The sequence below is a fragment of the Nilaparvata lugens genome, chromosome 5 (assembly GCF_014356525.2).
Source record: "Nilaparvata lugens isolate BPH chromosome 5, ASM1435652v1, whole genome shotgun sequence".
NCBI lineage: Eukaryota > Metazoa > Arthropoda > Insecta > Hemiptera > Delphacidae > Nilaparvata > Nilaparvata lugens.
In genome coordinates this window covers 5,315,402-5,328,014 of record NC_052508.1, presented here as the reverse complement: position 1 = coordinate 5,328,014, position 12,613 = coordinate 5,315,402, and the positions used below count along the sequence as shown (strand labels likewise).

Below are 12,613 nucleotides of genomic sequence, written 5' to 3'. Positions count from 1 at the left end.
AATTCCAGAAAAAGTTGGTGACTAGGGTATCGTCATATATCAATGCTTTTTGTGAAACTTTTGTGGCTGAACGGTGATAATGAATATTCCGTATTGACATTTTAAAGTTAGTTCTGTTAACTAGACATCACACTTTACCTTCTATTCTCGATTGTAGTGAAAACAGTTACTCGACCAAGTAAGTAGAGTAGAGTTAGTATGCCAGTTACTCGACCACTAACTCTACTAGTGAAAACCAGGCTTTTAGAGAATTAATTAATAACATTGGAGTATTGGGTACGATGTACTCACGTATAAGTGCTACAGTATTCAGCAATTCTTCCCAACATACGGCAGCTCATCACACGATGAAACACTGGTTCAGTATGGCGAGACTTGGCTTCGGCCACTGGTAAAATCTACAAAAAAAGAGACAAAATTAATTAAAATACCTAAATCAAATCTATTGAATACCAGCAAATGATGCGTAAGCGTTTATTCTTATATGGATTATATATCAATAATCTAATCCAGTGGTTCTCAAAGTGTGAGGCGCGACCCCCAAGGGGGGCGCGATGAATGCTCAGGGGGGGTCACTTGGTTGGAAAATGTTTTAAATGCACTTCTAAAATAATTACGATAAGCAATCATTTATTTTTGAAATTACATGTGAGTAATTTTTACTCATAAAATATTTATATCAACCATATTGTCAAATTCAAATTTTCAATCAATAAGTGCTCCCTCAACATGATAGAAAAAGAAAACCTCATTGATCTCCAAGGTGACTTTGCGCTTAAAATAAAGTTTGAAGAATATTCTCTTACATCCTTCTGGATTGTTGTGTAAAAGGAACAACCAATTTTGAGTGAAAAGGCATTTATTTATTTATTAGATAGAGCGAACAATACAATAGTCGGAAAAGGCATTGAAGGTATAGACTCCATTTGCTACAATCTATCCATGTGAAACTGGGTTTTCTGCTCTAGCTGCCATGAAAAGTGAATATAGACCAAGACTGGATGTGACCCAGGAACTTCGAGTAGCGTTATGTGAGCCGACACCTCGTTTCAACAAAACTCTGTGCGAAAACAAGCTCATCCTTCACACTGACGCTCTTTGTATTGTTAATTTCTATGAGAAACAAAAATAACAACTATGTACTATAGTAGCTGTAGTACCTGAATAAATGATAATTTATTGATTGTATAGAATTTGTTGTTTTATTATGATTGAAACTATTGCAACATTGGGTTATGTATAGAATGTGCAAAACTCAACTAAATAAATATTGAGTGTAAAATATGTATATACGTACGTATACATTTATGTACAACATGTATAGTAGTCTATGCTTATACATGTAGGGGGCTTACAGCTGAATTATGCAGGGGGGGGCTTGAAATAAAAAGTTTGAGAACCACTGATCTAATCTATTTGTGGCTTGTGATTCAAACTAGACAACTAAAGCTGCTTCTACACCAAAGTTATTAACAAAATGTTTATTTTTCCGTCCTTATAGATTCTATTAGATTAAACGGAGCTTGACAAACACATATGCACATCATTTGTATGATAAGTAATGTTCAATCCAATAGAATCTATAAGGACGGAAAAATAAACATTTTGTTAATAACTTTGGTGTAAACGCAGCTTAAGGGCTGGTTTCCGAGCTAGGGATTTAGCTACGTTCTAGACTTTAAACAGCTGGAGTCAGAAAATTGGCTTTCAGAAACGGGGCGTAGTCGCATTTTTAATGATAATCTTTATTTTCTAATTTCTACAATTTGAAACGTTTTTCATTGACGAAATGAAACATTCCTAAATAATTCTATAATATAGACTATATAATCATAGAGAAACAATAGCATAAGTAGATATCCCATGGTATAGGGCATTTATGTCGCAACTTTTACTGTTATCTCAAGCTGATAGTCCACGTAATTCTTTCCTGTGAAGCTTTATGACGCTGGTGGTCTCTCATATTGTGCCGTTCATACCCGGTCAAAACAGAAGGTATCGACAATAATCGACAGTAATCGACTTGAGATAACAGTAAAAGCTGCGACATAAACGCCCTATACCATGGGATATCTACTTACGCTATTGTTTCTCTATTATATAATATACACTATTTTCTCTTTATTTTAGTTTGTGTTCCATTGTCTAGTTTTCGAAGTTTAATTTAAACGTGGACTGCGTCTACACCTCGTTGCGGAAAACCTATTTTCTGACTCCAGCTGTTTAAAGTCTAGAACATGGAGTCTTGAATCCCGAGCTCGGAAACCGACCATAAGGCCTGCCGCAAAGTAGACCCACGCTAATCCACGAAAAGCAACCCACGCCGTGGGATGTTTTGTAAACCATTGCTAGGCTTTTCCAGAAATCTTTGTAATATATTCAATGAATGATTCACTTGTCAGCTGATTGATTATGAGCTAGAAGTTCTGTGAATAGTAGACCTCACGCAGTATTCTCATCCACAAGTACCTGATTGAAACTATAGAGCTTATGGAAATACAGCAATAGACTGGCTTCTCCACACATGTGTGTAATCACTTGTCAGCTGATTTATGATGAATAATTCTATAGTCTGATTTTTACTCTAATATTGGCGTATGAAGGAGGCTCCTTTTTCCTTTTATATTATCCTTGAAATGCAAAACTTCGAAAAACCTTGCATGTACGTCGACGCGCAATTAAGAAAGGAACATGCTTGTCAAATTTCATGAAAATCTATTACCGCATTTCACCGTAAATGCGCAACATATAAAACATTTAAACCTTTAAACATTAAGAGAAATGCCAAACCTTCGACTTGAATCTTTTAGACCTCACTTCACTCGGTCAATAATTCTATAGCAATGGTTTACAAAACATCGCACGGCGTGGGTTGCTTTTCGTGGATTAGCGTGGGTCTACTTTGCGGCGGGCCTAGGCCATAGAGAAAAGATAGCATAAGAAGATATCCCATGGTATAGTCCGTTTATGTTCCAAATTTCACTGTTAACTCAAGCCGAATGTCCTAGTGCTTCTTTTTCTTCAAGCTTTGTTACACTGATAGTGTACTGTGCCGTTCCTACACTCTCACCCGGCCAAAACTGTAGACAGTAATAAACAGTAATAGTAATAGACAGCAGTCGACAGTAATCGGCTACAGTTTTGAAACATAAATTACCATGTAATAAACATATCGGCAGAACTGTTTATCTAAATAAAACGCTCTCAGAATGAATTTCGAGAGATTTCTATTTTGATTTTCACTCATACTTACATCCTCAATGATGACATCTTCCTTAAGGATTTTGATTGCCTCAAGTAACGTGTCCAGCCATGTTTTTGCTGTGTCTGTTGAAAGAAAATAAACTTTCTTTCATTCATTTAAAGCACTATAATCATAATATATATTATTATATTATAGAATATATAATTTATTATGACATTGGAGGGAAAACTAGGCTAAGCCGGTACTATTTCTCTCCAAAAAGGTTGATAGAATGTTAATGTTGTCCAAAAGTTAAGGTTATGTAATCACACACTGTGTCGTCACTTGATTTTTGGTCCAGGAATAGTTATTTGCAAAATACAAAAGACATTCACGTCCAAGTAACGTACACTGTTTTGTGTCATAATAATCTAAAGAAGAATAATTGAGTATTAGAAAACATCACCTGCTTGTGCTGAAGTTACTACATGCATTCTATAACCTAGTTGACAAATTCCTAATCAGGAATTTTGTGGAAGTTGACAAAACTTCCACCTGGAGCGCTGAAAGTGGTTTTTTGTAGCTGTTTTGCTGTTCCTATTTCGGAACTAGGAAGCATACTCGACTGTAAAGAAAGCATATGGTTTCATTACAGTAGGGTATGCTGTAATGAGAATCATTATGTTCATTTGTTCTGCAAACAGCTGTTTACCAGCTTGGTTTCATGCATGGAAAACAGCTGAGATTGAATGATTATGAAAAAAATTAAATATGGAAAATATATAGGATAAGTTACTATTAAAATGGAACTAACCAGGATCTCGGTTGTCCATAGACTTCAATACCGTCTTCAAGAAGTTCACTTTGAAGTGCACAGGTTGAATGGTGTTTTGCTTCAATATTTTCTGCACCGATTTGCTGGCTGCTAGGTGATATTCTATGCTTCCCTGTACGAGGCCCTGGCAACATTATAAATTAATTATTAGTCACAAAAAAGATTAAAACCGATCTTGATTGATTCTCAAGTTATTTCATTGTTGGTCAAGTCAGATTTATAATATTGAATTACTCTGATCAATAATTATTTCTAAATATATTTCAATGATGGAACATTAGTTGCCTACAAAACTTTGAGACCGTTAAATACTGTATCTTGACAGGAATAATAGACTTAAAGCCTAGTGAGGTCCACGTTATAATGACAGTGTTTGATTAGCAATGGTATTGCTATCCTTGTCTATCATTCAACAAAGCGGATAGTGCTATCTCTTTCTCGCTTTGCTCTGTTGCCAGATCGTCTTTCAACAATGTAGAATTATTAATAAATTAACAAAATATTTCATATTAATTATGAAAATTCATTATGAAATTATTGAGAAATATAATTCCTTGCTTGATAAAAAATAATTTATCATTTTAAACAAGAATGAACAGTTAACATTACATCAATAAACCTGAATCAGCTATCGTCTATAGAAGGCATTGACAATACAGAGGATCGGCAAAGTTTTTCTGCTATCTTCCTCCACTGTCATTATAACGTGGACCTCACTATTTATAGTACACACTATTGCCAATTCGCTGGCCAAGTTGGTAAGCTTGGCCATGTTGGTCTAGCCATCCACACTGCAATGTGACCATTTGTGGATGCTTGGCTGACCACTCGCCTTCGCTTGACAAAAATCGGAGCTATGGCAAGCTAAGGCCAGTGAAGGCGAGCGCTGGTAAAGCAGGCATCCACACTCTTGCGCTTGTCTTCATTTGTATACGCATTGGGCGGTAGTGTGGATGCGGTATAACATTGGAATGTGAATTGAACCAAAAGTTTTAGAAGCTTATTCATAGATGAATAGCGGTACTTTTGAAATTGAATTTACAATAAATTAATAATTGCATAGCATATAGACATACCTGATTCATTTTTGGTATTATTTTTGACAAACATCCTTCGTAATCCTCTTTGATCAGTTCAGGAATATTCTGAATGACACTCAGCTTTTGAATTTCTTCCCCAATCCTTAAAACAACAGAAACATACATAATTACATAAATCAGTTTAATGAAACATTATTGATAGTATAGCTAATAAATTACATGATATTATCATGTGAATAAGGTGAACGCTACAGATATATGGTAGTAGAGTTCCAATTTTTACTACATCAAGACATCAAGCTATCATCATAACAAATATTACAGTCAATTGATTGATTGCTTCCAAGCCAGGATTTTTCAAGATTGATTCAAAGCTGCAAACAGACTTATCAAATCCCTGTGAGGGTTTTATTTTGCACATGTAAATCATTTCCAAGAAGGTATCTATCAAAGGTTATTCAGTATAGTATATTTGGAACTGAATGATAGAATGATATCGATGAATACGGTAAGGTAGGCTATTACACAATAAACACCTACAAAAAAATAAATGATGATTATTCAAAGCCTAAAATCAGTGTGTCGAGCAAACAGAAAGTGCTTCCAGGTTTAAAAAATACAGAAACCCTCCCAACGTACCATTGAAATTATGATTCACTTCACTTCAATCTCAACTGTCAAACTACTTTGTAAATTTAAACACTTCATTCACAAAATATTGAGATGATTATTCACTTGATTCAAATCGTTTTACTAGTTAACCTATTCAATTGCCTAATATGTCACTGGAACATGACATTGAACCTTTACTTACATTCGAGAAATGAAGGATCAACAAAGTAGCACATCCTTTATTGTGGAATTCTAGGTTATTCTGGTGAGTCAGTCGGTCAAGCCCAAATCCCAAATCTTCTTTTGAACTCAAAATCTAAATAAAGAACTTGTTGCACAAGAGTTTTTGGTGCAGACGAAAATATACCTCCTGAATCGGGATCCAAAAGGCACCGCCCAGTTCTACCAATTTTGTTTGTTGTGTTGGCGCGCAGTATTGAGCGCAAAATTTAAAAAGCAGCTAAAGTTCACAAAATGATAATATTATGTTTTGTTCTCTGATAAAAAAGTATTTTTCATGCAGCATACTAATTCATTATTAATCCAATAATGTTTGCATTTTTGCAAGTTTTTTATAGCCATAAAATATAGTTAGAAGAATATAGTTAGCCATAAAATATAGTATTACAAGTTATCTTATCAAATCTCACAATTTATCATTATTTTTCAATATTCTCTTCAATGTACTGAAAATGCAGAGATATAATTACTGTTTGATGAAAAAAAACTACTTACATCAATATAAAAACTGATTTTTCCAGTGGTGGATAATCTTCTGCTTTTCCGACAGAATGGCAATGCATTTGTTCATTACTCTAAATAATAAGAAGAATTAATTATTGTTGTTGCAGAAAATAGAAGCATCTTTAGCAATAAAAATATGAACTTCCTAAAATTGAAAAATTGTAATTGAACTTTTTATAAGGTTATTGGTAATGTTATAATTCTATTAAGTCAATAATTAGCTACATCTTTCTAGATATCCACAACTCTAGCTTGATATGTGTACAAGAGACTGAAATGTTAGTTTACACTGAAAATATTCATTAGATGATTTTATATTGGATTTACATACCTTAACGTCGGCCTTTGGTGGTCTGTCAAGATTGAATTGTACAAAATCATCCGACATTTTCAATCAGTTTTAGTGACAAAGATTTTGTTTTTTAATAAAATTATTATTGTGTCTTAAAACTTTTTATAGGTTATTATTTGAATACACACACTCCTTATTCCTGGAAGTTGCTGTTGAGGCATCTTATTATTACAGCTGTTAACATCAATATAATTTATTATACCGTCGTGTGATTTGCAAAAGGTTCTATGTGCCCCTCTTGCTGTTTGGAGAAAATTGAGTTCAAAGTTCTTCGAGAACGGAATGCGCTATTTATGTCAAAAACATGTGTTTTTATGTATTCTCTTATACTCTAATGCATACAAGATATCAGCTGAATGGATCAAGTGAGATTATTAAATTAAATGATAAAATTAATAGAGGTTTCGAAAAATTCAATAAAATGTACACATGAAACATTTTGCCTCTCAGATCATACAACTCAACAGAATAACAGTTATTCTTAGTTACTAAGTAACATAGTACCTATGCTTTGAGTGTTACTAAAACGTACGTTTTAATCGGTTCATCCACTCTTTATCATTAAATTAGTATTGAAATAAATTTATTATTATTTCAAATTATATGAATAAAATATCATGAAAGTAATATATGAGAAATAGGTGAAATAGATTTTTCAATTTTTTTAATGTTCATCTTTAATATTATTAAAAACATAAGTACCATTTTATCCAAAACATTTCCAACAACTAGTTTCGGCTTACTTTGGCCACTTTCTAATTCAAATGCAAGAATAAACAAGTTGATATTAGATAATGTATGATCATAGCTTATTTTCATATGATTTATATTCTCTTATTCATTATTTTTTGGAATGTTTTGAATAAAAGGGTACTTGTTTTAATGTTTCATATTGTTTTAATAATTTTAATAAATTGGCTCACACAAGTTAAGTGATTTCATCTTCAATTTATATTAAGTTACTGCTCCAAGTTTTGAAGTTGCAATCTTCTGATAATTTATTAGAATTTCCACAAAAATAACTTTGTTTCTAAAATAAATCTTGCAAGCACGGAAACCAGTTTTGGGTATCAACTTTAGCATTAATGTTGGTGTGTTTTTGTGGAAATTATCTAATAGATTGATACCAATTGATGGTCAAAACTAGCTTAGTGTTTTGTAGAAACTCTAGGCTTAATTTATTATTATAAGGAAAATCAGAGAAATGAAACGCTTAGCTATAGAATTCTTCAGGCTGATATATTAAAAAAAAAAACAAATATCTACATAAATTTAATCGTCATCATCAGTACCAGATTCCAACATGTCTGGCTCTGGCAAATTTTATTTTTGTAAATTTGACGTATGAAATTCATGTAAAAATTGTGGTACATGTTTGGGATGACTCCAGATGTGCACAATTGAATGAGATCATGTTTCTTGCTCTCTGTAACAGGAAGGATACTTTTGTATTTTCTTGGTATGGCAGTCACCTCAAGTGGAGCTTTTCTTCTTGGTTTTTTTACCCCATTCGTAGACATTAGTTGAAATTCTTCTTGACAGAAGCTGGTTTTAACTAGGATATAATTTGGAGTTGACTTTTGGAACCGTAAAACGTTCACAGTCATTCAATTTATCACCTCACCACTCACATCGTGTGACAAATTGCTCTTAACCGTCATTGGTTTTAATTTTTTCAAGTCATATTTATCTGAGTATGACAGGACTTCCACCTCATAAAATTTTTTTTGACGAGCTTCGCGTATGATGGTTGGCCATTCTATAGGCGAGTACACTGGACGATTCTTCTTAGCTGACTCTATGCTACTATGCATATGCTTCACATAGAACGTTATGACAAAATCTAACGTTACTCAGATCACATAGGACATCATAAAAAAGAGATTTTATTAACTTCTACTTGTCAAAAACACTTGGGTCTCTATGCCAATACATTCTATAAGCATAAGGCTTCATCATTATACACATAACTCAAAATGACAAAAAATGTCACATAGAACATTTTGCAAATAACACGACGATACCAAGTCAGAGCTTACTAAATTTCTTCCAACTCTTCAGTCTACTATAATTTTGAATAAACCCACTAGCTTACTAAAATTCTAACTTTTGAGAATTTCTAGTAATTTATCTAATTAATTCAATTAAATTAATTAGTAGGCCATATTAAATATTTCAAATTCCAATATGACAATTAACATTCACAATCAAATCAACATATCACTAGTGAACCCCTGGGTTGGAGCACAACCTCCATAAACAAAGCCGTAGTGCATTCGTGTGACGTCAGCACAGGTAGGGCTCCTACACCAATAAAAACACTAGCTGATATAGATCAGCTGAAATAAACGAATTTTTATTGGTGTAGGAGCCCTATACCTGTGCTGACGTCACACAAATGCACTATATGGCTTTGTTTACGGAGGTAGTGGCTGGAGAACTCACTCATGAACTGTTGTATTGTTATCTTTGGAACCAGTAACCTTATTATACAGAGTTGGTGAAAATTATGGAAAAAGCTAAATATTTCGTTCACAAGAAAAACTTTACAATACGATTAATTGGGGATCCTATTTGAAATAAAAAATTACTCTTTCGCCTAATAAATGTTGTTCCAGAATACATGTTCTTGAGGGTGATTGAACAATCCTCTCTAAAGTTATTGTAGAACATACAAACAGACGGACAACGACTTTGTCTTTCAGTAAGTCAAAAGTGAGAACCGAATTCGCTAACGCTCGTACAATAAAATGAAGACATAACTTAATCTTTTTTCAAGGAATCAACTGGTTTTTCATAAAACACCTTAAAAAAGTAATATGATTGTTTTAAAACTGTAGAGTTCTTTTGCATAAGTTCTCAATAGATTTCTCTGTTAATTGGGCATTTTCACAAACAAGTAGGCCTACTGAAAAATAATTAATTCAAATGTTGAAGTTCTTCTCAATTTATATACTGTACAGTGTGTGTCAACTATAAATTAATATTTTTGTATTCTTCGGGATTTGAAGATGATAATATGAAAAAATAAATTAAAAAAACTTTATTTAATCACATGAAATAGTGCATAATAGAATTAGCGACAATATTATAATATTAGAATGTGACATATAACTATTTTCAAGATCATAGTTTTGGAATTTATAATTTTTTGGTAGCTTACAGCACTTTATACAGTTACTACGAAGTTACTAAGTATGTTTTTAGTAGGTAACTACTGTAACACTCAAGTCTCAACTCACACATACGCGACTCAGATCGAGAAGAGACTTGACTCTAGTCGTGAGTATGTGTTTCCAAATGGTGACAGTCGCGGAGACTAGAATCGACTGGTCTGAGTGTCACCATTTGGAAACACAATCATGCTCTCGACTAGAGTCGAGTCTCTTCTCGACCTCAGTCGCGTATGTGTGAGTTGAGCCAATCTAACAGTTCCAAGCAAGTAATTATAAACAATCTTGCTCTAATTCTTTCTATTAGTTCAATAATATTTATTACCATTTCATCTATTCTCCTCAAATTATTCAACAAATCATATTCAATTTTTTCAAAACATTACACACATGTCGTACATACAAATTCTACAGAAATACCGTACCTATTAATTTATGGTAATGAAAAATATGAGTAAATTATTAATTCTCAGTTCAAAAATGAGTACCGTAAATAATCAATTATTTTTTTATTATTTTATTAATCAATTTTTTCATAGTGATGATTTTTATAGAATTCTATATAGACTGTATAATTTTTTCAATTGATTATAAAACATAATCACCAAGTACTCAATTTAGTGAGGTCCACGTTATAATGGCAGTGTTTGATTAGCAATGGTATTGCTATCCTTGTCAAAGGATATCCTATTCAATAAAGCGGATGGCGCTATCTCTTTCTCACTTTGCTCTGTTGCCAGATCGGCGTTTAACAATGAAGAATAGATAATCAATTAACAAAATATTTCATCTTAATTATGGAAATTCATTATGGAATTATTTAAAAATATAATTCCTTGCGTGATAAATATAATTGATTATTTTAAACGAAAATGAACAATTAATATTACATTAATAAACCTATATCAGCTACCGTCAAGAAGGCATTGACAAGACTGAGGATCGGCAACGTTGTTCTCCTATCTTTCTCCACTGTCATTATAACGTGGATCTCACTCTAGTTCAATGATATGTTTTCTTGTTATGATTTTTCAATAAAAATCTATTGTCATCTTGTTATGAAATAATCTATTCCCTTTTCAAATCAAATACGGTAGTGGATAATTATATGTATAAATTGAGTATATTCCAAACTTCTTAAAAAGTATTCTAATAGTTCTATTTTGACTATTCTCAAGGCTAGGCGCACGCCAGTTAGTCAAGACAAGACAAGACATGATCAGACACGTTTAGTCACAATACTTCACATAGTTGCTTATGAAGCAGCACACACCGGTTAGTCATTGCAATTAGACATGTCTCCATAAGCAACTTTGTGACTGAAGGTGTCTGATCATGTCTTGTCTTAATATCGACTGTTATTCATTCTTGTTTAAAATAATCAATTATATTTTATTCATCAAGAAAATGGATCTCACAATGATTGAATAATAAATTTAGGTGATTGATATTGGATATTTTGCCAATTAATCTTTATTCATTTATACAATAATTACATTATCGAAAAGATGGGGAGAGGAAAAATAAGGTAACCTTGTGCTATTCCTTTCCCAAATTTAGATAACAAGGTCCGAAATAGGTTAAATATTGCAGTTCTTTAATTCACAAAATTTTTAGTCCTCAATAATTTTCACAGAGTAGATTTTCAAATTTAGATGCTTCAAAACCAAACATAGGAGAAATATTTCATATTATTATAACTGGAATAGGAAATATTCACATATTAAAAATATAATTATTTTGTAGAATTACCGAAAAACAAACTTAATTCTGATAACTATATATGAAATATTGAGACTAAACGTGTCTGATCATGTCTTGTCTTGTCTTGACTAGCTTGTGTGTGCCTAGCCTTACATTCTTATAATTATATACGTTGCCAATGTTCAACTCTATCACTCATGATAATGTATCTTATTGCCTTTCAACTGACTAACACACTTTTCAATCATACATTCATCATAGATTACACTGGAATATGTAGAATGATTCGTATAAAAATCTGGAATATTTTAAACCTTCCGGTAGTCGTGCCCTACTCAATCACACGAGCAGTCGCGTGTTGTATTTTGTACAACATCCAATTTTCCAAGTGTTATGTACTCTGTTTACTTAAAACATATTAATTAATTGTATAATTACTTTTCCATCTTCTTGGATTATTCTACGCCTATGAGCATTTGGATGATTACCATTTCATAGCCCAATAAGGTACATCAAGCAAAACCATCAATTCTGTGTTATTGGTTCGTTTACAGTCCCCGTATACAGTCTTTCCCTATCTTATGTACTGTCGCGACTAAATGGCACCTAAAGACTGAACCATTGCTTGGTTGATACTGCAACTCAGTGGAGTGATGGGGGAAAAGTTTTGGAATGCATAGGTGACTCATTCACTGACACCACTCCATTCAATAGTTTTGTGCAGCAAAAAAACTGACACTGTTGTACTTTTTACAACAGCGCGACTGCCGGAAGGTAAAGGAAGACACTGGAGTTGATTAATGTCCATATAGTTGTTCCCAATAGTCAGTGAACTTGTAATATCGATTTATAGGACTCCTCATGCCTTTATTTTTGAATATTGAATGTTCAGGTTGCTTCTCCGAATCAAATGGTATTTCAGGTCTGGTTTTTATGGTTTCCTCGTACTCTTTTTCATCTGAAACATAC

The 12,613-nt window shown here is 32.9% G+C and overlaps 1 protein-coding gene across 1 annotated transcript in view; it reads right to left on the bottom strand.

Moving 5' to 3' along the window:
• Positions 1-6,897, bottom strand: part of LOC111050877 (serine/threonine-protein phosphatase 4 regulatory subunit 4) — a 56,158-nt gene extending 49,261 nt beyond the window's left edge. Inside the window, exons 1-6 of the mRNA XM_039429352.1 lie at positions 6,747-6,897; positions 6,407-6,486; positions 5,096-5,201; positions 3,999-4,143; positions 3,254-3,327; positions 292-398 (exon numbers count right to left, since the gene is read on the bottom strand). Of these exons, the coding sequence (XP_039285286.1) occupies positions 292-398; positions 3,254-3,327; positions 3,999-4,143; positions 5,096-5,201; positions 6,407-6,486; positions 6,747-6,803 (569 nt within the window). The 5' untranslated portion in view covers positions 6,804-6,897. The remainder of the gene's footprint in view (positions 1-291; positions 399-3,253; positions 3,328-3,998; positions 4,144-5,095; positions 5,202-6,406; positions 6,487-6,746) is intronic.
• Positions 6,898-12,613: the final 5,716 nt, after the last annotated feature.